The sequence below is a fragment of the Pan paniscus genome, chromosome 8 (assembly GCF_029289425.2).
Source record: "Pan paniscus chromosome 8, NHGRI_mPanPan1-v2.0_pri, whole genome shotgun sequence".
NCBI classification, from domain to species: domain Eukaryota; kingdom Metazoa; phylum Chordata; class Mammalia; order Primates; family Hominidae; genus Pan; species Pan paniscus.
Window position 1 is genome coordinate 62,240,463 of NC_073257.2, and position 25,832 is coordinate 62,266,294.

The 25,832-nt window shown below is 43.3% G+C and overlaps 1 protein-coding gene across 11 annotated transcripts in view; it reads left to right on the forward strand.

Annotated features, from left to right (window-relative positions):
• TIMM23B (translocase of inner mitochondrial membrane 23 homolog B) overlaps nucleotides 1-25,748 on the forward strand; it is a 45,550-nt gene extending 19,802 nt beyond the window's left edge. For 2 of the 11 annotated variants that reach the window (XM_057298893.2, XM_057298892.2), the window contains 4 exons: nucleotides 10,992-14,193; nucleotides 19,229-19,321; nucleotides 19,488-20,464; nucleotides 21,907-25,748. In XM_057298893.2, the coding sequence (XP_057154876.1) occupies nucleotides 10,992-11,044 (53 nt within the window). In that variant the 3' untranslated portion in view covers nucleotides 11,045-14,193; nucleotides 19,229-19,321; nucleotides 19,488-20,464; nucleotides 21,907-25,748. The remainder of the gene's footprint in view (nucleotides 1-10,991; nucleotides 14,194-19,228; nucleotides 19,322-19,487; nucleotides 20,465-21,906) is intronic. The other 9 variants (XM_063607384.1, XM_063607390.1, XM_063607383.1 and 6 more) reach the window with 9 other exon arrangements.
• Nucleotides 25,749-25,832: the final 84 nt, after the last annotated feature.

A 25,832-nucleotide genomic window follows, 5' to 3' on the forward strand; every position in this document is an offset into this window, starting at 1 on the left:
CCTCTCACCTCAGCCTCCTGAGTTACTGGATTACAGGCATGAGCCACTGTGCCCAGCTGTCTGAATTGTTTTTGACTCCCCATAGTACTGTGTCCTTTTAGGAGAGTTTTTTTGCCACTGATTCTCAGTTGTTTGGGTGATTGCTTTTCTGTGTGTGGGAGGAATTGTCCTAGATCTCTTTGAGGGTCTTATGAAAGTTTTTGACAGTTTCTAAACCCCGCATTAACATCTCAGTATGTGTAGACTCTCGTTAGGAGAATTATGAAACTTAACTCTTTATAGAAGTTTTATAAACACTTTGAGGCTTATGATTAAATGAAAGTGCTGATATTTAGAAGGTAGCAATCAAAATCCAATTAAGCTTTTTTTTTTTGCTTTTTTTTTTTTTTTTTAAAACAGAGTTTTGCTCTGTCGCCAGGCTGCAGTGCAGTGGCACAATCTTGGCTCACTGCAACCTCCATCTCCTGGGTTCAAGCGATTCTCCTGCCTCAGCTTCCCAAGTACCTGGGATTACAGATGCCCGCCACCACGCCCAGCTAATTTTTGTATTTTTAGTAGAGTCGGGGTTTCACCATGTTGGCCAGGATGTTCTCGATCCCCTGACCTCATGATCCGCCCACCTCAGCCTCCCAAAGTGCTGGGATTACAGGCGTGAACCACCACGCCGGGCCAAGCCAGATTCTTTAAAGTGGCTCTATCTTCTCTGTAATTTGCTCCCTTGCCACTTTGATGACTCCAGATTCTACTCCTATTCCCATTGTCTTTTAACTCCCACTTCAGGGCCTTTGTTCTTGCTGTTACCATTTCCTAGAACAATCCTTCCAGATACCTACCTGAAATGCTGCATCATCTGTCCATCTTTGTTCAGATACCACCTTTTCTTTGAGGCCTTCTCTTAAACACTGTCGTACACACAGTTTTGCACATACGTTTTAGTTGTAGGATAAATTGCTAAAAATTAAGTTACTTGAGCAAATTATCTGCATGCTTAAAACGTGAATGACTACTGCCAAATGAACCTTCTAGTACTTGCTAACATTTGCCAGTGTGAGCATCTACCATCACTTTTTTTTTTTTTTGAGACAGAGTTTCACTCTCGTTGGCCAGACTGGAGTACAATGGCATGATCTTGGCTCACAGCAACCTCTGCCTCCTGAGTTCAAGCGATTCTCCTGCCTCAGCCTCCCCAGTAGCTGGAATTACAGGCATGCACCACGATGCCCGGCTAATTTTGTGTATTTTTAGTAGAGACGGGGTTTCTCCATGTTGGTCAGGCTGATCTCGAACTCCCGACCTCAGGTTGCAGTGAGCAGAGATCGCGCCACTGAATTCCAGCCTGGGCGATAGAGCGAGTCTGTCTCAGAATGAAATGACGTGACATGACATGACATGATGAAATGAATAATGAAATGCCGGGTGTGGTGGCACACTCCAGCCTGGGCGATAGAGCAAGTCTCTGTCTCGAAATGAAATGGAATGAAATGAAGAGAATAAATGAAATAAATGGAATGAAATAATAAAATGAATAATGAATTGCCAGGTGAAATGAAATGAAATGATGAAATGAATAATGAAATGCCAGGTGCAGTGGTGCACTCCAGCCTGGGCAATAGAGCAAGTCTCCGTCTCGAAATGAAATGAGATGACATGAGATGAAATGGGATGAAATGAAATAACAATGAAATGCCGGGTGAAATGAAATGAAATGAAATGAAGAAATAAATGAAATATTGAAATGAATAATAAAATTCTGGGTGCGGTGATGCACTCCAGCTTGGGTGATAGAGTGAGACTCCGTCTTGAAATGAAATGATGAAATAATGAAACAAAATTAAATATGAAATGAAATGAAATATGAAATACTGGGTGTGGTGGCTCACGCCTGTAATCCTAGCACTTTGGGAGGCTGAGGAGGGTGGATCACCTGAGGTCAGGAGTTCAAGACCAGCCTGGCCAACATGATGAAACCCCATCTCTACTAAAATACAAAAACTAGCCGGGCATGATAGCGGGTGCCTGTAATCCCAGCTACTTGGGAGGCTGAGAGAGGAGAATCGCTTGAACCCAGGAGGCAGAGGTTGCAGTGAGCAGGGATCGCGCCACTGCACTCCAGCCTGGGTGTTAGAACAAGCCTCTGGCTCGAAATGACGTGACATGACATGACATGATGAAATGAAATAATGAAATGAATAATGAAATGCGTGTGGTGCACTCCAGCCTGGGCAATGCAGCAAGTCTCTGTCATGAAATGGATTGAAATTGAATGGGAATGGGAATATGGGAATGGAATAAGTGAAATGAAGAAATATGAAATGCCAGGTGTGGTGGTGCGCTCCAGCCTGGGTGATAGAGCGAGTCTCCATCTTGAAGTGAAATGAAATGAAGTGAAGAAATGAAATAAATGAATACTGAAATGAAATAATAAAATGAAATGCCAGGTGTGGTGGCACACTCCAGCCTGGGCAATAGAGCATGTCTCCATCTTGAAATGAAATGAAATAAGTGAAATGAGAAATGATGAGATGAAATATGAAATGCTGGGTGAAATGAATAATGAAATGCCAGGTGTGGTGGCGCAGTCCAGCCTGGGTGATAGAGCGAGTCTCTGTCTTGAAATGAAATGAAATGATCAAATAAAATGATGAAATGAAATAATGAATAATGAAATTCTGGGTGCAGTGGCGCACTCCAGCCTGGGCAATAGAGGGAGTCTCTGTCTCGAAATGAAATGAAATGAAATGATGAAATGAAATAATGAAATGAATAATGAAATCCCGGGTGAAATGAAATGAAATGAAAAAATGAAATAAATGAAATGATGAAATGAAATAATGAAATGAATAATGAAATGCCAGGTGCAGTGGCACACTCCAGCCTGGGTGATAGAGCGAGTCTCTGTCTCAAATGGGATGAAATGAAATGAAGAAATGAAATAATGAATAATGAAATGCCGGGTGAAATGAAATGAAATGAAGAAATAATGAAATGAAATGAATAATGAAATGCTGGGTGTGGTGATGCACTCCAGCCTGGGTGATAGAGTGAGACTCCGTTTTGAAATGAAATGAAGGAGATGAAATGATGAAATAAATATGAAATGGAATATGAAATGCTGGGTGCAGTGGCTCACGCTTGTAATCCTAGCACTTTGGGAGGCCTAGGTGGGTGGATCACTTGAGGTCAGGAGTTCAAGATCAGCCTGGCCAACATGGTGAAACCCTGTCTCTACTAAAATACAAAAATTAGCCGGGCATGATGGCAGGTGCCTGTAATCCCAGCTACTCGGGAGGCTGAGAGAGGAGAATCGCTTGTACCCAGGAGGTAGAGGTTGCGGTGAGCAGAGATCACACCACTGCACTCCAGCCTGGGCAATAGAACGAGTCTCCATCTCAGAATGAAATGACATGACATGATGAAATGAAATAATGAAATTAATAATGAAATGTGGGTGGCACACTCCAGCCTGGGTGATAGAGTGAGTCTCTGTCATGAAATGAAATGGGAAATGAAATATGAAATGAATAATGAAATGCTGGGTGCACTCCAGACTGGGCGATAGAGCGAGTCTCTGTCTTGAAATGAAATGAAACAAATGAAATGAAATGAAGTGAGAATTGAAATGATGAAATGAAATACGAAATGCCGGGTGAAATGAAATGAATAATGAAATGCTGGGTGTGGTGGCGCACTCCAGCCCGGGTAATAGAGCGAGTCTCCATCGAAATGGAATGAAATGAGATGAAATATGAAATGAAATAAATGAAACTAAATGATAAAATGGAATAATGAAATGCCGGGTGCGGTGGCGCACTCCAGCCTGGGCAATAGAGCAAGTTTTCATCTGGAAATGAAACGAAATGAAATGAAATGATGAAATGAATAATGAAATGCTGGGTGAAATGAAATGAAATAAATGAATAATGAAATGCCAGATGCAGTGGCGCACTCCAGCCTGGGTGATAGAGCGAGTCTCTGTCTCGAAATGAAATGACATGACATGACATGACATGATGAAATGAAATAATGAAATGAATAATGAAATGCTGGGTGTGGTGGTGCACTCCAGCTTGCGCGGTAGAGTGAGTCTTCATCTCTAAATGAAATAAAATGAAATGATGAAATGAATAATGAAATGCCAGGTGCGGTGGCGCACTCCAGCTTGGGCAATAGAGCAAGTCTCTGTCTCGAAATGAAATGAAGTAAATGAATAATGAAATGCTGGGTGTGGTGGTGCACTCCAGCCTGGGCGATTGAGCGAGTTTCCATCTCGAAATGAAACAAAATGAAGAAATGAAATAATGAAATGAATAATGAAATGCTGGGTGCAATGAAATGAAGAAATGAAATAATGAAATGAAATGAATAATGAAATGTCAGGTGCAGTGGCGTACTCCAGCCTGGGTGATAGAGTGAGTTTCCATCTTGAAATGAAAGAAATGAAATATGAAATGCTGGGTGTGGTGGCTCACACCTGTAATCCTAGCACTTTGGGAGGCCGAGGCAGGTGGATCACCTGAGGTCAGGAGTTCAAGACCAGCCTGGCCAACATGATGAAACCCCATCTCTACTAAAATACAAAAACTAGCCAGGCATGATAGCGGGTGCCTGTAATCCCAGCTACTTGGGAGGCTGAGAGAGGAGAATCGCTTGAACCCAGGAGATGGTGGTTGCCATGAGGCAAGATCGTGCCACTGCACTCCAGCCTGGGCAGCTGAGCGAAACTCTGTCTCAAAAAAATAAAAATAAAAATAAATGAATAAAATAAATTACTCTCTATCTGACAGCTGCTAGTTTTTCCCTCATGATCTTTCTGTCAAAATAGCTCTGTACCTACTATGTTGAGCCCTTCCCTTTTTTTTGACAGGGTCTCAGACTATAGAGTACAGTGGTGTGATCATGGCTCACTGCCACCTCTGCTTCCTGGGTTCAAGTGATGCTCCCATCTCAGCCTCCCAAGATGCTAGGACTACAGGCACACGCCACCATGCCTGGCTAATTTTTTTGTGTTTTTTGTAGAGACGGAGTTTCACCATGGTGCCCAGGCTAGTCTCAAACTCCTGAGCTCAAGCGATCCACCCTGCCTTGGCCTCCCAAGTATTGGGATTACAGGTGTGAACCACCGCGCCCAGCCCCCTCTTTTTTTAAATTTCTGTATTTAAAGAGTACATTGGGGATTGGAAATAGTTTAGATCAGCAGGGATTAGCCATTCCCTAAATGTAAACTTCAGTGGTGCTATACTTAGAGTGCCTAAGGTCATTTCCAAATCCATGAATCTGGACGTTGAAGTTATATTTGTATTCCCACCACACAAAATTTATGTCTGTGCCCTGTCTTCTTGGGTCTATTTTTAACCAGAAATTAATAAGACATTGATTTGCCTTTGTTAGAGTGATTTCAGTGTTTCGAGTTATTAAGACAGGAAGTGTGAGTCCCTGTTGGAATTCTGGGTCAGCAGATTATTTACCTCTTCTACAATTGCAATGGAAATTGAAATCTATTTGTCCTGTGACATAGAATTAATGAGTATTCTTTTTTGCTTTTTCTCTTCTGAGCCAAGAGCTTTCTTTTCATAATTTATGTTGGAGGTGTTCCAGACTATGTTACTACTGCAAGAAGGTCCTTGCCACAGAAAGTTAGACTCTCATTTCTTTTGATAATATCAAATATTCAGCCTTTTCCTCTGTCTTAAGAATACATATAATATGCCTTAAATTAGATGCTATACCATAGTGGCTTCCCTTGTGTAAGAAAATGGAGTGGAGGGGGCTGAGCTGGAGCTTCCATGCCTATCTGTTGGGCTAGAAACACCTCCCACTCAACTCCAGCCATTTGCCACTCTGCATAATTAGTGTACCTCATTTATTCAGAAGAAGCTGGAATCCCAGATTTTTATGTGAAATCTCCTGTTTTTAAAATATTTGATCTTTTTCAACATAATTTGGCCCAACAAAACTCTTGCTGGCTTGAGTGCTGCCCTTGTACTGCCAATTGAAGTTTAACATTTGTCTAACCCTAAAGACTTTCAAAGTGAAATTATTTTTAGGTTCTTAACAAGGTTTTTCTATGCCAAGGTAAAATTTTCAAGGGCATATGAGGTATTTACTGTCTCACTCAGAGTTCTGTTTAAGTGAGCACATGGGCATGCCTGTTGGAGAAAGTGTTGTGAGCTCTTACGGATAAAGTTTGAAATGCAACCTATTTTCAATAGAAAAAAGCCTCTTACTCTCAGATATCTCAGAAAAACTTAGATTTTACAATCCTTTTAAGACTTAAGACTCTTAGGTCTGTGGAGTCAAAATGCTACATGATATTTGTGGTGGATGAATTACTGAAAAACAGAATTCCTCAGCGAATCAAGTGTCTGATGCATAATAAACCAACCCAACAAAAAAAGCTGCCTTTCAGAGGCAAGAATATAGAACATGTGTAGTTAATTAAGCTATTTAAAACAGAAATGTTAGGCCTGGCACAGTGGCTCATGTCTGTAATCCCAGCACTTTGGGAGGCCAAGGCGGGAGGATCACAAGGTCAGGAGATTGAGACCATCCTGGCTAACACAGTGAAACCCCGTCTCTACTGAAAATACAAAAACATTATCCGGGCATGGTGGTGGGTGCCTGTAGTCCCAGCTACTAGGGAGGCTGAGACAGGAGAATGGTGTGAACCTGGGAGGCAAGGCTTGCAGTGAGCCGAGATTGCACCACTGCACTCCAGCCTGGGCCACAGAGGAAGACTCCGTCTCAAAAAAAGAAATGTTATGAAAAATTTGGAAATATTTGTCACTAGCTGTATGACCTTTTGAAAAAGGTCCGCCTAATACCTTGCTCATCTATAAAATTGCGGTATGATGATTATCAATTTACAGGATTGTGATGCATTTTAAATGAAACAAGTTCCATTAAGTGCTTATTGCTGAAGGTATAATTCAGTGAATGTTCTTTCCTTTTCTTAGAGCAGAGTTTGGTATTTTATTTTCACCTAAGCCATTTTGGTTCAGTTCTTAAGGCTTTGATTATTTTTTTAAGTTGAATGGTGTTTAGTGTGCCCATGTTCGTAACAGCATATTATTCACAACAGCCATACAGGCTGGGTGTGGTAGCTCATGTCTATAATCCCAGCACTTTGGGAAGCCAATGTGGGCAGATTGAGTCCAGGAGTGTAAGGGCAATATGGTGAAACCCTGTCTATACAAAAAATTAGCCAGTCTTGGTGGTGGGCACCTGTAGTCCCACTTACTGGGAAGGCTGAGATGGGAGAATCACCTGAGCCCAGGAGGTCAAAGCTGCAGTGTGCCTTCATTGTGCCACTGCACTCTAGCCTGGGCGACAGAGTGAGACCCTGTGTCAAAAAAAAAAAAAAAAAAAGATAGATTCTAAGAGGCCAAGGCAGGCAAATGGGCAGATTGCTTGAGCCCAGGAGTTGGAGACTAGCCTGGACAACATAGCTACTAAAAATACAAAAAATGAGCTAAGCATGGTGGTACATGCTACTCCCGAGGCTGAGGTGGGAAGATCACTTGAGCTTGGGGAGGTCAAGGCTGCAGTGAGCCGTGATCATGCCACTGCACTCCAGCCTAGGTGACCCTGTCTCAAAAAAAGAAAAATGTGGTATATACATAGAATATTATTCTGCCTTTAAAAAGGAAATTCTGGCTCTCCCTCTCACTCTCCCTCTCCCCACGGTCTCCCTCTCCCTCTCCCCACGGTCTCCCTCTCCCTCTCCCCACGGTCTCCCTCTCCCTCTCTTTCCATGGTCTCCCTCTGATGCTGAGCCGAAGCTGGACTGTACTGCTGCCATCTCGGCTCACTGCAACCTCCCTGCCTGATTCTCCTGCCTCAGCCTGCCGAGTGCCTGCGATTGCAGGTGCGCGCCGCCACACCTGACTGGTTTTTGTATTTTTTTGGTGGAGACGGGGTTTCGCCGTGTTGGCCGGGCTGGTCTCCAGCTCCTAACCGCGAGTGATCTGCCAGCCTCGGCCTCCCGAGGTGCCGGGATTGCAGATGGAGTCTCATTCACTCAGTGCTCAATGTTGCCCAGGCTGGAGTGCAGTGGCGTGATCTCGGCTAGCTACAACCTCCACCTCCCAGCCGCCTGCCTTGGCCTCCCAAAGTGCCGAGATTGCAGCCTCTGCCCGGCTGCCACCCCGTCTGGGAAGTGAGGAGCGTCTCTGCCTGGCCTCCCATCGTCTGGGATGTGAGGAGCCCCTCTGCCCGGCTGCCCAGTCTGGGAAGTGAGGAGCGCCTTTTCCCGGCCGCCATCCCGTCTAGGAAGTGAGGAGTGTCTCGGCCCCGCCACCCATCGTCTGAGATGAGGGGAGCGCCTCTGCCCCACTGCCCCGTCTGGGATGTGAGGAGTGCCTCTGCCTGGCCACGACCCCGTCTGGGAGGTGAGGAGCGTCTCTGCCCAGCCGCCCCATCTGAGAAGTGAGGAGCCCCTCCGCCCGGCAGCTGCCCTGTCTAAGAAGTGAGGAGCCCCTCCACCCAGCAGCTGCCCCCTCTGAGAAGTGAGGAGCCCCTCCGCCCGGCAGCCGCCCCGTCCAGGAAGTGAGGAGCGTCTCCTCAAGGCAGCCGCCCCGTCCGGGAGGTGGGGGGCAGCCACCGCCCGGCCAGCTGCCCCGTCCGGGAGGGAGGTGGGGGGCAGCCGCTGCCCGGCCAGGCAACCCGTCCGGGAGGGAGGTGGGGGGGCGCCTCCGCCCGGCTGCCGCCCTGTCTGGGAGGTGGGGGGCGCCTCTGCCCGGCCACCCCTTCTGGGAAGTGAGGAGCCCCTCTGCCCGGCCACCACCCCATCTGGGAGGTGTACCCAACAGCTCATTGAGAACGGGCCATGATGACGATGGCGGTTTTGTCGAATAGAAAAGGGGGAAATGTGGGGAAAAGATAGAGAAATCGGATTGTTGCTGTGTCTGTGTGGAGGGAAGTAGACATAGGAGACTCCATTTCGTTCTGTACTAAGAAAAATTCTTCTGCCTTGGGATGCTGTTGATCTATGACCTTACCCCCAACCCAGTGCTCTCTGAAACATGTGCTGTGTCCACTCAGGGTTAAATGGATTAAGGTCGGTGCAAGATGTGCTTTGTTAAACAGATGCTTGAAGGCAGCATGCTCCTTGAGAGTCATCACCACTCCCTAATCTCAAGTACCCAGGGACACAAAAACTGCGGAAGGCCGCAGGGTCCTCTGCCTAGGAAAACCAGAGACCCTTGTTCACATGTTTATCTGCTGACCTTCCCTCCACTATTGTCCTATGACCCTGCCAAATCCCCCTCTCCGAGAAACACCCAAGAATGATCAATAAATACTAAAAAAAAAAAAAAAAAAAAAAAAAAAAATACTGCAAGAACATCTGCCCCAGAACTGCCTGTCCAACCTGGACTGACATCATCCTTGTTATTGATCTTTGTAGCCAAATATAATTATTTTAAAACAAACAAAAATAGAGAATGTAAGCAATATAAGACTTTAAAACACACAAATGAAATATACATGACTACATGCTTCAGTGAACTAAAACTTTCATCTGTGATCTTTATTTTGCAACATTCTGAAGTAACATTACAGTCTTTTCAGTGTGCTGTGTCATTTATATCCCTTACTTTATCCTAGGAATCCTGTATTGCCATTGAGCATATGCAAATTGAGACATGTGCTTAGCTTCTCCCCGTTGAGCCCATCAGTGGGGAGGAGCTATGTACCGGGGACATTTGGCAAAGATTTTCATGAGTCTGTTGGATGTAACAGCTCCTTAAGAAAACCTCAGTTTACCTTCCCTATTTTTTACCATTTGTAAAACTAAGGCTCAGTGATGTAAAATATAGCACATTCTGTGCTGTGGCATAACTGCAGCTTAGGTTTTTATATTCAAGACAAGCAGAGGTATAGCTGAAAAGGTATGAACACTTACTATGCTTCAAGATCCCTTCGTTGGTTTAGTTGTGGCATTTTAGAACAGCTGACTTGGGACTAAAGCATCTTTCTATCTGGGATCAGTATTTCTAAGTTGCCTTTAAGCTGAATAAACATTTGGTTTTTATATTTAATTGCTTCGATGTGAAACACTGCAATTTAAAAAATTACACATATGTAATATAGTATTTTACACTAAATAATAGTGACTGGCAGTCCATTGGCCGAAGAAGTATTATCTTTCAGATATTCTGCTCTGTCATCAGCTGTAGACACTGACTGGTATTTATCTGGAAAGGCTTGCTGTCAGGGGTTCACAGTGCTGCTTGTGGGTTATCTCCAGACCCTTTACATTCGGCACTTTAGGACAGCGTGAGTCACAGGTTGCACTAGAAGTTGCCTTTGAAATTAGACCTAAACTATGTGGAACTGGAACCCTTGTACACAAAGCTCTCTATCATCCAAATCCTGCTGAACTCGCTTAGGAAAGAACAGTTTTACAGATTCATTCTTTCCACACACAAGATTTCCCCACTGCCCAGTTACTCTCACCTTTTTATTTTCTTGACTGTTATGTTTTACTTGACTCTGGAATCTTACCTTGTACTCTCACATTTACATGGAAGTATAGCTTATTTCACCAATTATACTATCAAAACCAGAAGTAGTTACTTACACCTGAAAATTTGTACTGAGAATGTAGCTGTGAATATGTTTAAGAAAGTATACTTAAAGCAGAAATCCAAGGAAGTATATTTAAATCAAAGCAAGAAATCCCATTTCCAAATGGCAATAAAGCATGTGTTACATAGAATCAGTGCATGAAAGTGTTTTACTAGCCCAGATTAGATTGTACCCTGGCGAATAAGCAAGAGTTCTTTTTCATTTTCATCTTGCAATTCAACTGGGTATTTGGGTTCTTTTTCTATTCACTCATGTCAGATAGAGACATGCATGTTGTAAATTATTTTGTCAGAATGAAAGCCTGGCAGATTAAATGCTTTCTTCTCTTCTTGCTTTACTTGATATCAATCTCTTGTTCATTTCTTGATAATATGTTTGATTATTTTTGTTTTCATTGCTTTTAGTGTCAGAGATGGCTTTGGATTCCCCATTCTGTGTGCTGCTGTCTGGCTCCTGAACCCAGCTGTAGAGGTGTGTCAATCCCAACTGGTGAAGTACTGAGAGGAAGCTACACAAAAGGCAGCAAAGTATTAGTAAGTGTACCTCTGACATTTTAACCACCTCTGACTTTTCCATGGAATGGACAAGTAGTAGTCTCTGTCAGAGCTACATTTTAAAGGAGAAAAAGAAACGTGAAGTCATGAACTGTTTATTTATGCTGTTATTTTTGTGTTTACTCACCTCATTTATATTGACTTGTAAATTAGTAATTTCTGAACTATTATTTATCAATTCACTGCCTACATGTCAGCAAACAAATTTTCTTCTTAATAAAGAATCCAGTTGCTGGGCACAATGGTTCACACCTGTAATCTCAGCACATTTGGAGGGCAAGGCAGGAGGATTCTTTGGGGCCAGGAGTTCAAGACCAGCCTGGACAATATAGCAAGATTTCATCTCTACAAAAAAATGAAAACATTGGCTGGGCATGGTGGCTCATTCCTATAGTTCAGGCTACTGAGGAGCCTGATGTAGGAGGATCACGTGACCCCAGTAGTTTGAGGCTGCAGTGAGCTATGATCCTAACACTGCTCTCCAGCCTGGGTGACTCACCAAGTTGCCATCTCTTCAAAAAAGGAATCTAGAGACATCAGTGTGTGCACAAGCATGGTTTGTGAATTTGGAAGTGCGTATGTGCGTAGTTGTGCTCAAGAATGTGTTGATGATTATACCTTCTCAGAATGAAGGTAATTTTTTTTCTTTTCTTTTTTTTTGAGATGGAGTCTTGCTCTGTTGCCAGGCTGGAGTGCAGTGGTGCTCTCAGCTCACTGCAACCTCTGCCTCCCAGGTTCAAGCAATTCTCCTGCCTCAGCCTCCCAAGTAGCTGGGACTACAGGCACACACCACCACTCCCGGCTAATTTTTTGTGTTTTAGTAGAGACGGGGTTTTACCATGTTGGCCAGGATGGTCTCGATCCCCCGACCTTGTGAACCACCCACCTTGGCCTCCCAAAGTGTTGGGATTACAGGTGTGAGCCACCGTGCCTGGCCTGAAGGTCATTTTTATAAAGATCTCTCCACGTCTTAGATTTGATTCTTCCTTTAAATATTTTTCTCATTGACATTTGAAAGCACCTGACCTTATATAAAATGAACAGTTTTCATAACTCCATAAAAGAAGAATTATGGCATCATCTACTATTTCTTTCTCTTGTCTCATAAATCTAAACCATCAACCTGCTTATTTTTGTATACTGTCACACTGTGTATTCCCTGCATTGAATGCCTTTCTATTGACATTGTCTGTAAAAATTGTGGGAAGTTTTCTGCACCCTGAAATTTCTGTTATGCGGATTAAACATCCACTATCCATGTTTTTCCAAGTCTTACAGCAGAAAGGGTAAATGCAGCCCTCACAGCAGCCTGTTGTTCGTCCTGCAAATGTGTTTCCATCACATTACACAAAGCCTCTTTGTCTTTGTGGTTCTACCCTACTAATAAGTTTTTTTAAAAATTATGTAATGTGTGTATATGCAAATACCTATATGTATGTGTGTACACATACAGCTGATATCTGCTGAGATTATGTATGCATGAACTATAGAATTAACTTGTAATTTTAAGAAAATAAATTATTTTGTAAAGATAAATCTCAGGTTTAAGAAGAGGAATTACAGTTGAATCATTTAGGGATGCCTCAGCCTAAACATAATATGGAAAAAGCCATAACCAAAAGTCATTTTAGAGTACTGCTAGGTTACGCAACCTATCATCACATTTAATTAAAATGTCAGTTTGAACCATGGCCAGTATATGTTGGTTAATATGTTATTTAAATCAACTTGTGAAGTCTTCATTTTAAATATAGAATTTGTGTTAATGAACTGGAAAATAACATTCTATTGCTTGGAAGATGTGTTAAAGTCTAAAGATTTATGACTTTGTAAAAGAAGAAAACCAGCTGGTGATCAGTTGGCATTAGTATATGAGGATGTACTCATATTTGGTAATAGCCATTTTTTTCTAACTAGAGTAAGGGAGTTGGGAATGGGAGGCAGAAACAAGGACACAGACATGTAAAAAATCATAGAACAAAACTGTATTGAGTTCTGAGTATGGTTCTGTGATCCATGGTTCAGTTTGAGAGGTTCATGTGTCCCTTATGAGAAGGGACAGGAAAGCCAGGAGGACAGGAGTATGTTTGGGCCTGTGCCTCTGCTTCCACCACGAAAGTCAGCAGCTCTACCTTTCTCTTTTCTCCTCTTTATCTAATAATTGTCTCCTCTTCAAATTTGGGAAATGAGCTTAATCAAAGATTTGTTGTGTTTTTTTTGTTTGTTTGTTTTCGAAATGTGGCCTCAGTGTGTTTGCCCAGGCTGATCTTAAACTCGTGGGCTCACATGATCCTCCCTCTCAGCCTCCTGAGTAGCTGGGACTACAGGCATGATCCACTACACCCAGCTAAGTTAATGCTAATGTGTAGTTTATCTGCTTCAATTTTGAAGGGTAGGATATATATAGTTATGTGTGTGTGTGTGTGTGTGTGTGTGTGTGTGTGTGTGTGTTGGGGGGGTAGTGTTTGTGTGTGTGTGTGTGTGTATATATTTATATATTACTAGTCCATTGCTGCTACAACAAACTACCACTGTGTCAGGGCATAAAACAAATTTATTACACTCCTGTATGTCAGAGTATGATGTGGATCTCACTGGGCTAAAATCTAGGTGGTGGAAAGGCTACCGTCATCTCTAGAGGCTCTAGGGGATCTTTTTTCTCTCCTTTTCCACATTCTGGAGTCTGCCTGCATTTTTTGGCTTTGGGCTCTTCTCCACTCTCACCATTAGCAACCTTGCATCCCATGGACCCTTCTTCTGTGGCCACATGTCTCTGTGGCTCTTTCCTTCCCCCTTCTCTTCCACTGTTAAGGACTCATGTGCTTACTTAGTCCTGAATGGAGACACCGTCATCATCCACATGAGCCCACTGTCCTAATCCATAGAGGCTGCTACAAGGAAATGCATTAGATCAGGTAGCTTATAAATAACAGAACTTTGTTTCTCACAGTCCTGGAGGCTGAGAAGTGCAAGATCAAGGTGCCGGCAGTCTTGGTGTCTGGTGAAGGCCTGCTTTCTCATAGAGGCTTCCTTCTTGCTGTGTCTTCGCATGGTGAGAGGAACAAACAAGCTCCCTTGTGCCTTTAATAAGGTGCTAATCCCAGTCATGAGGGCAGAGTCTCCCGTAAGGCTTAACCTCCTAATACCATCACCTTGAGGGTTAGGATTTTAACACATGAACATTGACGGAACACAACGTTCATTCCATAGCACCAGGGTAGTCTCCTCATGTCAAGGTCTTTACCTGAATCACATGCATGATGTACCATTTTCATGTAAGGTTCTAGGAATCTGTGGACATCTTTAGGGGGCCATTATTTTGCCGATCACATATTACATATATTTTAATATTCTAGACTAGTATGAAAACAATGCCACTTCCATTGCTTTATATATGTATATATATATACACATTGTCTAATGCTATAATTAAAAAAAAGTTGTAGACACAAATATACCCATTTAAAAAAAAACCCATTTTTTTGCTATTTTCCTTCATACTGCCAACTCCTTTTTCCTGAAACTGCTTCAACTCTGGAATTCTTTTTTGCTATTAGTTTTATTTTATTGAAGTATTCATGAACAAGCATACACTTGTATATGGATTTAAAATTCACAGTAATGTTCTCATGAATTCATCTGTGAATAACATTTTATAGACAAAATGTCTGCACTAGGACAAGAGAAAGATGTATAATTCCCTTGTTCTAAGGTACCGCCATTCATTGTTATTATTTTAAAATACGAGTGTTGACTGATGTTAAAACACAAAATGGGGCCGGGAGTGGTGGCTCCCGCCTGTAATCCCAACACTTTGGGAGACCGAGGTGGGTGGATCACCTGAGGTCAGGAGTTTGAGACCAGCCTGGCCAACATGGTGAAACCCCGTTTCTACTAAAAATACAAAAATTAGCTGGGCATGTGTTGCACGCCCATAATCTTAGCTACCCGGGAAACTGAGTCAGGAGAATTGCTGGAATCTGGGAGGTGGAGGCTGCAGTGAGCCGAGATCACACCAGTGCACTCCAGCCTGGGTGACAGAGCGAGACTCTGTTCTTCCCCCCCACCCCCCCAAAAAAAAACCACAAAAAGGGATAATTGGCCGGGCACAGTGGCTCATGCCTGTAATCCCAGCACTTTGGGAGGCCAAGGTGGACAGATCACCTGAGACCGGGAGTTTGAGACCAGCCTGACCAACATGGAGAAACCCTGCCTCTACTAAAAATGCAAAAATTAGCCGGGCATGGTGGCACATGCCTGTAATCCCAGCTACTCAGGAGGCTGAGGCAGGAGAATTGCTTGACTTTGGGAGGTGGAGGTTGCTGTGAACCAAGATTGCACCATTGCACTCTAGCCTGGACAACAACAGCAAAACTCTGTCTCAAAAAAAAAAAAAAAAAAAAGATTTATAACTGGGCAATGGAATTGAAAATCATTTTTAAAAATATCCAAAATACCTAAGGAACTTGTATAAATAAATAGGAAAAAAGAAAAAAGAAAAACATCAAGAAGCCCACAAAAAAGCAGATTTGTAAATGGGCAATGGATTTCAATAGACATTTAGCCAAAGAAGATATCCAGTTGGTGAAAAGGCATATGGAAAGGTGCTCAGCATCACTGATTACCAGGAAAATGAAAATCAAAACCACCACGAGTGGTTTAGACTATAGCGGCATGCATGAAAGTTTTCAGGCCTCCAGTTGTTGGGAGTGGCTGAGGAGATTGGGGAGCTTCTGTCTGAGTTGGAAGAGTGGAGTCTCAACAAGAACCAGTGTATTCCGGACATGTGTGGGCCCTGGAGTGTGCAAGGCTGGATGCCTTGTCTACCTATGCCTTACAGAGTGACACCATTGTGGTGTGGTCGATCAGAGGGCCAAGTGGTTTTCAGAGGGAGTGGGAAGTGGTGGAGGTTGGTTTGTTTGCCCACGGATGAAAGCAAAAGTGAGTTGGCTTCCCAAGAACTTTTACCAGTAGCCTGTTTTGCTACAATTCTAGACCCAGACTGGGGTCCCAAGGCATCATAGCCCACAGCTTCTTAACAAGTGCATGTTCAGTTGGATCCCCCAGCTGAGCCTGGGTCATCCCCACCTTCTGCCTCTTGGGCCATAGCTCAGCTCTGCACACTGAGCCATCATCCTATGGTGAGCAAGACCCCATTCTTGGGCTTCAGTCTCTTTCCTTGCAGCAGGCAATCAAGGTGGTGGCTGGAAAGGGCCAAGGAGCCACATCTCACAGTGCCCTGCTGCCTGAACAAGGACCAGAGGCCTGTGGAACACATGGCTCTCAGATTTCTCCCATTTGATGACTCATCAGCTGCCCCCACATGGCTTCCTAGCTCACAGCAGATCTAGCCTTCTCTGAGCAGTGAAGATGGGATGTTTTATGGTCATTTTTCCTGGTGTGCAGAGCTCAAGTGGAGTTCTTCAGCACACCCTAGTCCATCCCCTCACTAACACCCCCACCTGTCCAGTCTTACCTGCCTTCATATCAAAAGCACACAGTTAACCCAGAGGGCTTCTGCCTTGCCCTGCCTGACTTTCTGGGAAACCCCCCTCTCCACCCACCCTAATCAGGACACTGTCTGAAGGTTCCCCCTCATCATTTTAAAAGGAAGAGAAATTTTTCTGCCACAGAGGTTCTGGTGAAGTGGCCTGCTCCCACATCACAGGGTGATGGCGGTTTGGGCTGGACCAGGATCAGACAGTGCTGTCCTGAGGCTGGCCGTCTGATAAGGGGCTACAGAAAGGGCAGTGGTGGAGTCCTGGGAGGCTTTCTGCTCTCCTGATTGCAGGTTTTTGGTGAGAGGACCTATTGGCCACTAGGGTGTCTGCGTGTGTGTGTGTGTGTGTGTGTGTGTGTGTGTGTGATGTGTGTTTACTTGGATTGACTTCTTTCAGCATGAAGCCCACTGTTTTGCTGAATGCATCTCACTGTTTCCTGAAACTCAGTACATTCAGCTGGCTTAAGGGTCCTGGGGCCTCGCTGTGTCATATTTGCACAAGCCTAGTGTCTGTGCAGACTGTACACTGGAGTTCAGTTGTAAGACCCTTTTGATCCCTTATTCTGTTCCTGTAGTAGAAAAGGCATTTCACTCAATGGAATAGAAACTCAGATCCAATGGAGAGATGTTCTAATCTGCCATACACTGGGGCAGTGGCCAGTGATTTGGACTTTGTGGCACAGATGGAAATTTCCAGGTTCTCTAGGTGGTAGACAGAGGCCTCACTTCTTAACAAACTCCCCCACTCCACCCCTGCCAATGAGGACGTTGCTTAGAGGTATTTCTATCAGTGTTGAGTAGAAGAGATCATTTCTTGATGTTGAATTTCAGGTAAGGATGCCAGCTTCTTCATATCAGGGTGGTGATGCTTGGGCTGAGACAGGTCTAGACAGCACTGTCTGAAAGGGGGCTCAAGGAAGTAGCTGTGAAAGGCCCCTGGGATGTTTTCTGCTCCCCTTTCTGCAAATTCCCTGGAGGGAGATCCTGTTAGTCACTACAGGGTGTGTGTGTGTGTGTTCATCACTTGTTGCTTAGGGGTGGGAAGAGACAACAAAAGCCTACAGAATCTATAGTTGTCAGTTCATCTCCCATCCTAGTCCAATCATGGCCTAACATCTTTAGCTACCGATCGCAGAGGAGACTCTGCGCATTTGTGTTCATGTGGCCTTGGATATTGGCAGATTCAGATTGGTGCCCCAGGCATCTGTGCCTGTAACTGCAGTTTCAGCAGGCTCAGGACCAGGCTAAAGGGCCTCCAAGCTTCCTCCAGTTTCCTGGTGCATGCATGTGCAATATACTCCCGTGGCCTGGGTCTTTCCTGCCGCTTCTTGCCAGTTGGGTCAGAACTAGCTTATTAACCAGTTTTTTCTGAGCTTTAATCGAACTGGCTCCAACCAGTTGGAGACTTGAAAAGGGCTACGTGATAGTTATAGATTTTTAAAGATATATTATTATTTTAGAGTAGTATTGAGTGCACAGCAAAATGGAGTACAGAGTCCAGAGATCTCATATGGCCTCAATTCCTGTACACTCTCAGGTCACTCAACCAACAACCTCCTACACCAGAGCCACTTTGAAACATTAGAAAATATATTTGAGCATTCAGAAATGTATAAACTAGGCAGCTCCAGACTGCAAGCAGCTCAGAGTTCCAACAGAGAGGCTTAGGGATGGTGGGGGAAGAATTTTATATGGTGAATGTGGAAGAAAAAGAAAATACTTGATTGGGTAAAATGGAGCAGTGGCCTCATTTGGAACATTACAGTGGAAAGTCTCTAGTTAGATGTTAGTTGGTGGTTTCTGGCTGGTTAAGCTTAAGTTTCCTTTTATTATTTACACTGAGTCAAGTTTTGGGTTATTTAAGGAGGAATTGAGTGCACTGCAGCCACCTCAGCCTCATGGCCACCTGTTTATTTGATTATTTTTAACAGAGAAGATCCTTTTAAAAATATCTGTTACCCTGGCTGGAGTGCAGTGACGTGATCACGGCTCACTGCAGCCACAACCTTCCAGCTCAGGTGATCCTCCCACCTCAGTGCTCCCCACCCTGAATAGCTGGGACTGTAGGCATGTGCCACCACACCACCATGCTAGGCTAATGGTTTGTATTTGTTTGAGAGATGCAGTTTCCCTAAGTTGCTTAGGCTTCTTTTTTAGACTCAAATAATCTGCATGCATTGGCCTCCCTTATTGCTGGAATTACAGGCCATCTAAATCTTTTATCTCAGGTTTGCCTTGTGACAAAAGGAGGGGTACTTTTTCTGACATGATGAGGCAGAGAAAGGTGAGGTGGGCACATCCTGTGCATATGATTTTCTCAGGTGATGGGAATATGGTCGGCTCTTGACTAATGGGATATATTTTCTCTTCGAATGATTTGGCAAGATATCAGATGAGAGAAGTTGAATAAATGTTAGAAGAACATAGAAAAAATAGGTTATACACATTGGGTTTCTGAAGAAATGATGTCTTTGGAGAAACAAAACTTTTATTGATTTCTGGAAACATTTAGGGCCAATTTTTTATGTAAGTAATTTGAATTTATGATGATATCTCTGACCACTTTTTGATATTTTTTCTGGTTCAGGTGAGTGGTGTCATTGAGCAAGCACAAAGTCGGGCTCATCCAAGGATGAGATTTTGCCAGAGAAAGGACGAGCAGCAAGTCAGGGAGCTTAAGGTAATTATGGGAAAGTGACTATTGCTTAGGTAGAAGGAGACAGATTGGATTTTTGTGTGTTTGGTATTTGGGATAAGAGGGATGTGGGTGTGTACTTGACATGGGTTGTTTATTCTCTGTCTCTCTCTCTCTTTTTTTTTTTTTTTTTTTTTTTTTTTTTTTTGAGAGGGAGTCTCACTCTGTTGCCCAGGCTGGAGTTCTGTGGCACAGTCTTGGCTCACTGCAACCTCTGCCTCCCAGGTTCAAGGGATTCTCCTGCCTCAGCCTCCCGAGTAGCTGGGATTACAGGCGCCTGCCACCACGCCCGGCTAATTTTTGTGATTTTTTTTTAGTAGAGACGAGGTTTTACTATGTGGGCGAAGTTGGTCTCGATCTCCTGACCTCAGATGATCCACCCGCCTCAGCCTCCCAAAGTGCTGGGATTACAGGCATGAGCCACCGCACCTGGCCTGTTTATTCTCTTAAGAGAGAAAATGAGGGGATTAGTGGACTGTAGTTCTGGACAAGGTGGAAAACTCTTAAAGTGGAAGTATTGGGGCAAGTGCTCTGACAGGCTAGGATGGTGCAGTCAGTCCCTTCACCCAGAAATCAGTAGAATGTTAGCAGTTCAGACTCAAACCTTGTGAAAAACAGGTTCTAGAAAGGAAATCCCTCACAGCAACTGGCACCATAATCAAGACAGAATTTTTGCAGAATAAATGGAGTTACCTGCTTTCAGCCCCAGGTCGTAGCTATTGTCTGCCCTGCTGATATTTGATAATAATTTGTGATCCTGTTGTCTTAAAATGGGGTCACTCATCTCCAGTAGAATTAGGTCCACAGTGAAGTTGTCCCCCCATTCCCAAAGAGATAAACATATATGAATGAACTCACGTGATAACAACTACTGCTGCCTGGGATCATGAGAGACCTGAACTGAACTGATAGGAAGTGAAAGGTGGCTGAGGTAATGAGAATAGACCCATCTGCAGAGGATCATAAAACCAGCAAAGACAAGATCTTGTCTAAGATGCCTTCACAAACTTTGTCCGTGAGAACTCTAAGGACTTCTCCAGACCTGTTGGCTGCTGCTGTGATCTCTGCCCAAGAGGAGCCTCTGACCAACATCCAAAGGGCTTCTGGACCCACTGGACTCCTCTGGAGGTACCTTGGTCTCCCGATCCATGGCTGTGGTTTTTTACTCCCTTTATCACTGCCTGTGTGTAGAATGATAATTGCACAATTGATAGTGTGAAGACCTCTTGATAAATGGTAAATCTGAGCATATGTATTTGGCTGACATGTCATTGTGAAACCTCACAGCTTCAGTCAGTGTCAGCACAGCTAGGGAGCATGTACCTAATGCACATATCACTGGGCATAGTCTACAGGCACCTAATAACTCAGGTACTTAACAGTCACTAATGAGTGTCTCTCCAAGGTCTAAACAATGGAAGACTGTAGAAGATGCTATTCATTAAGATATCTCAAGAATGTGGAAGACTATTATTCGCTTCTAAAGGGACAGGACTTTATAGGGCACCTGAAGAAACTCCCATGAAAAATCACTTTTAAAAAATGTCAAGTTATGATATCCAAGATGAAACCAATGAGTCACAACATTCACATAATACACTGTACAACCCTGATCTCTTGACTGTCATCAAATGTTTCTTACCTCTAAACCAAAGTTTCATTTTATAATTTAATTTTTCTCATTTTTTCTGTTCTCTTAGCTTAAGAAAAGATCATTACAAACTTTTTGTAAGTTTTTCATATATGCTTGCAAAGGGTTGTAAAACTTTATTGTGATTATTCTTGCTTTAAGCTGAAACTTCCCTAATCTTTCTTTAGAGATTGTGGCATAGCATGTTAGTTTCTTTTCCACATCCAGTTGTTTTCTGTAATGAATACAGAAATATGGGCACTATTTTGTAACTTTAAATAGACATCATCTCAAGTCTACAAGAATTATCCAAAATGGTATTTAATGACATTTCTAGGTCTTCAGACACTATTAATGCAGATTGTAGCCTCTAGGTCCTGAAGATTTTACTAGATACTGGTTACTGAAACTGAGCTTTCTTGAATTATTTTTCCTTCCACTGTGGTTTCCCGCATTTCAACACATCACCTATTTTTGTCCTCAAACATTACTTAAATTTTTTCCACAGAATTAAATTAAATATGAATCATCCCTCCTCTGATTTTTGAAATGACCCTTTGCTTCCTATGATAATGATTCTTCTGGCCCGTTTTGTAGGTATATGTTAGAGTTTGTAAATAGTCACACATTTTGCAACTGCATATAATTTTCTCATTATTTTTTACTCTTCCTCTAAACCTGCTGTTATTTCTTTTAACTTTTTGTTGGAAAAATTAAACCCATCTTTCACTTTGTTGATATACTTATTTATAATTGAACTCCTTGATTTTTGCTTGAATTGCTTTTCAAGTTACCCACTTTTAGGGAAGACATTATTTGGGTTTTGTTTAGTGTATCAGGCTTTTTTTAGTTAGTTGTATCAAGAAGTGTAGACTTTTCTATACATAATATCCTTTTTCCCACAGTAGTTTTTTTTTTGTTTGTTTGTTTGTTTTTAAAGTCTAGCCGGGTGCAGTGGCTCACGCCTGTAATCCCAGACTGTGGGAGGCCGAGGCAGGCAGATCACGAATTCAAGAGATGGAGACCATCCTGCCTAACACGGTGAAACCCCGTCTCTACTAAAAATACAAAAAATTAGCTGGACATGGTAACGGGTGCCTGTAGTCCCAGCTAATCAGGAGGCTGAGGCAGGAGAATGGCATGAACCCAGGAGGCAGAGGTTGCAGTGAGCCCAGATCGTGCCACTGCACTCCAGCCTGGGTGACAGAGCAAGACTCCATCTCAAAAAGAAAAAAAAAGTCTGTTAAAATAAAGGTCATCAAAAGATCTTTTCCTAAACCTTTCCTTTACCAGAAATAGCTCTAGAGTCACATGGTCCTTTCTCCCTTCTTGCTTTTGTAGGAGTCCAAAGCTAATCTGTCCCTGATCTGGATTGCACGCACCTGTGCCTTTTGGGGCCCTTCTGCATTAGTTCTTCCTTCTCTTCTAACCTCAAAAATGTGTTTTCTCTGTTGGCTCTTTCCCTTTAACATAGAAGTATACTCACGCTTTTGTTGAATCTTGGAATAAAAGTCTTCCTTTACCACATATCTCCCTTTAATACTACATCTCTCTTCTCAGCCAAATACTTGGGAAGAGAAGCCCTGAGTTTGTGTCATTGTTTTCTCCCCTCCAGTTCACTACTTTACCCACTGCCTGACATCCAGCTCACTCACACACACACACACAAGCCCAATCACTAAGTTGCCATAGCTAATTTGTAGCTTTCCTGCCCTCCTGGCAAAATTTGACTCTGCATTGGGATAATACATGTCGAGTACCTATTGAACAGGCACTGTGCTAGGTGCTGCTGTTATAGATATGAAAAGAAGGCATCATCTCCTTTCTAACAACTCACAGGAGCAGCCATTCCTGATTCATACATGTCTCTTGACTCCCAGTGCTCACTTTTGCAAGCTTCACTTAATGCCGTGTAAATCACCCTATTCTCCAGTTCTTCTTTCTTCCCAGTTCTCCTTACTATACACAACTTCTCAAGGCAGTCACCTCCACACCCATGGCTTCAATTGCTTTCTCCATTCTCTGAGAACAATAGAATTTTAAATGGTTTTATTTCATGTATTAGCTTTATTTTATACAAGGTGCCTCACTTGCTGTAACCATAGATTCAAAGTTGCTCCATGAAACTAATAAATGAAAAATGGTGATTTTTTAGCATGTAAATTTTAGGAAATTTCCCCAGTTACGCTTAATGGCTTGATTTAGTATGTATGTTATTTTTGAAAATGTATGTTGGGATGTCACAAATGGACTTAGCCTACAGAGATTTATATTCAGCTTTTGACCAGAGAGTTCCATTTTAATGTGACACTGAGAGTAAAAAACTATGTTTTCCTCCTTACCTATTTCTCTCCCTACATTCTCGGCCAGGAGGAAGGCACTGCTACATACCCAGTCTTCCCCAGCAGAGCCTGAGCAGCTCTGTTTTCCTTCTACTTCCCCTCTTCTTTCACATCTCATGACCAAGCACTTCCTATTCTGTCTCCCAAATGATCACAGACTTTTTCCTCCACTTTTGTCACTGCCACTGCCCTTAGCATTACTCTGCCTTTAGAGAAAGTCTCTTAATTGGTTTGGTTGCTTCCTTCAGTCCTTATTACACAGACCTCTACACACACATCTGACAGAGACTTTTCACCTTTTCATGGTTGAATGACTGAAATTCCCAGAATAAAATTAAAACCACCCCAGCATCAAATTTGAGGTCAAATAGAGGTGGGTTTGTATCCCAGGTTCATATACTGTCCAGCAGTATGGTCTCAGAAAACTGAACTCCTTAAGCCTTTGTTTGTGTATCTGCCTACACTCATTGAGAGTTGGGACTATTTCACACATACAGTGCCTGGCATGTAGAAGGGACTTAATCAATGTTGAAAGAAGGGGAGGCATTTTAAAATCCACATCAAAAAAATGTTGTTCTGTTCGGGAGTGGTGGCTCACGCCTGCAGTCCCAGCACTTTGGGAGGCCAAGGCAGGTGGATCACCTGAGGTCAGGAGTTCGAGATCAACCTGAACAACATGGTGAAACCCCATCTCTACTAAAATACAAACATTAGCTGAGCATGGGGTTGGGCTCCTGTAATCCCAGCTACTTGGGAGGCTTAGGCACTTGAATGAGAATCACCTGGACCCAGGAGGTGGAGGTTGCAGTGAGCAACGATTGTGCCACTGCCTGGGCAACAGAGTGAGACTCTGTGTCAAAAAAAATTAAAAAAAAAATTCTTTTAAAAATATACGAATCTGGCTGGGCACGGTGGCTCATGCCTGTAGTCCTAGCACTTTGGGAGGCTGAGGCGGGCCTGACCAACGTGCAGAAACCCCGTCTCTACTAAAAATACAAAATTAGCTGGGCATGGTGGCGCATGCCTGCAATCCCAACTACTTGGGAGGCTGAGGCAGGAGAATCGCTTGAGCCCGGGAGGCGGAGGTTGCAGTGAGCCAAGATCACGCCATTGCACTCCTGCCTGGGCAACAAGAGAGAAACTCCGTCTCAAAAAAAAAAAAAAAAAAAAATAGTGTTCAGCAGGGTTGAAGCATAAAAGGTTAATAGCCAGAATCATTTATCAATTGTATTTCTATACATCTACAAGACACAATCTGAAAACGAAATTAGAGAAACAATTTCACTGGGCAACAGGAGCAAAACTTCGTCTCAAAATAATAATCATCATCATCTTCATCATCATCATCATCATCTACAATGTCATTTCCCATCCAAGCTTGACTTCTACCTTTACTTTCTGATATGGTTTTGCCATGCCCCTACCCAAATCTCATCATGAATTATAATCCCCATAATCCTGATGTGTCGAGGGAGGGGCCTAGGAGGAGGTGATTGGATCACGGGGGCAGTTATCCTCATGCTGTTCTTGTGATATTCAGTAAGTCCTCATGAGATCTTATAGGGTTTTGTTTTGTTTTGTTTTTTGGGATGGAGTCTTGCTCTGTTGTCCGGGCAGGAGTGCCATGGCACGATCTTGGCTCACTGCAGTCTCTGCCTCTTGAGTTCCAGTGATTCTCCTGCCTCAGCCTCCTGAGTAGCTGGGATTACAGGCATGCACCACCACACCCAGCTAATTTTTGTATTTTTAGTAGAGACAGGATGTCACTACATTAGCTAGGCTGGTCTCGAACTCTTGACCTCAGTTGATCCACCTGCCTTGGCCTCCCAAAGTACTAGGGTTACAAGTGTGAGCCACCGTGCCCAGCTGAGATCTGATGGTTTTATACTTGTTTGACAGTTGCTCCTTCACATGTTCCCACTCTCTGTGCGGCCACCATGTAAGTCGGACCTGCCCTTCTACCATGATTGTAAGTTTCCTGAAGGACTTCCCCCTCTGCCATGATTGTAAGTTTCCTGAGGCCTCCCCAGCCATGTGAAACTGAGTCAATTAAACCTCTTTCCTTTAAAAATTACCCAACCTCAGGTATTTCTTTATATCAGTGTGAAAACAGACTGCTATACTTTCTGATAATCATGCTTAAGCAATTGGGGAATTCAGACTACCTGGGATCAAACTATGGCCCTACCCTTAGCAGTCATGTGACCTTGGGGAGGTTACTTACCTTCTCCGTCTCAACAACTTCTGTAAAATCTGTAACATGAGATTGTTTCTGAGGGTTAAATGAGCATAGCACAGTGGGGACACTGTCAGGCACACACTACTTGCCAGATGTCGAGTATTCATCTTTATTGAAATAGGACTGTGGTAAGCCACTTTATGGCTCTCGATTTTGTATGAGAAAATCATGCTTAGTGCCTTGTTAGTAAAAGAAAGAAAATCTGAAAGTCCCTGCCATGGAAGGAAGAAATAGTGGGGAGAAAAGGGAGTTGGTAAATTTCAGCATTTCAGAGCTTGGAGGGAC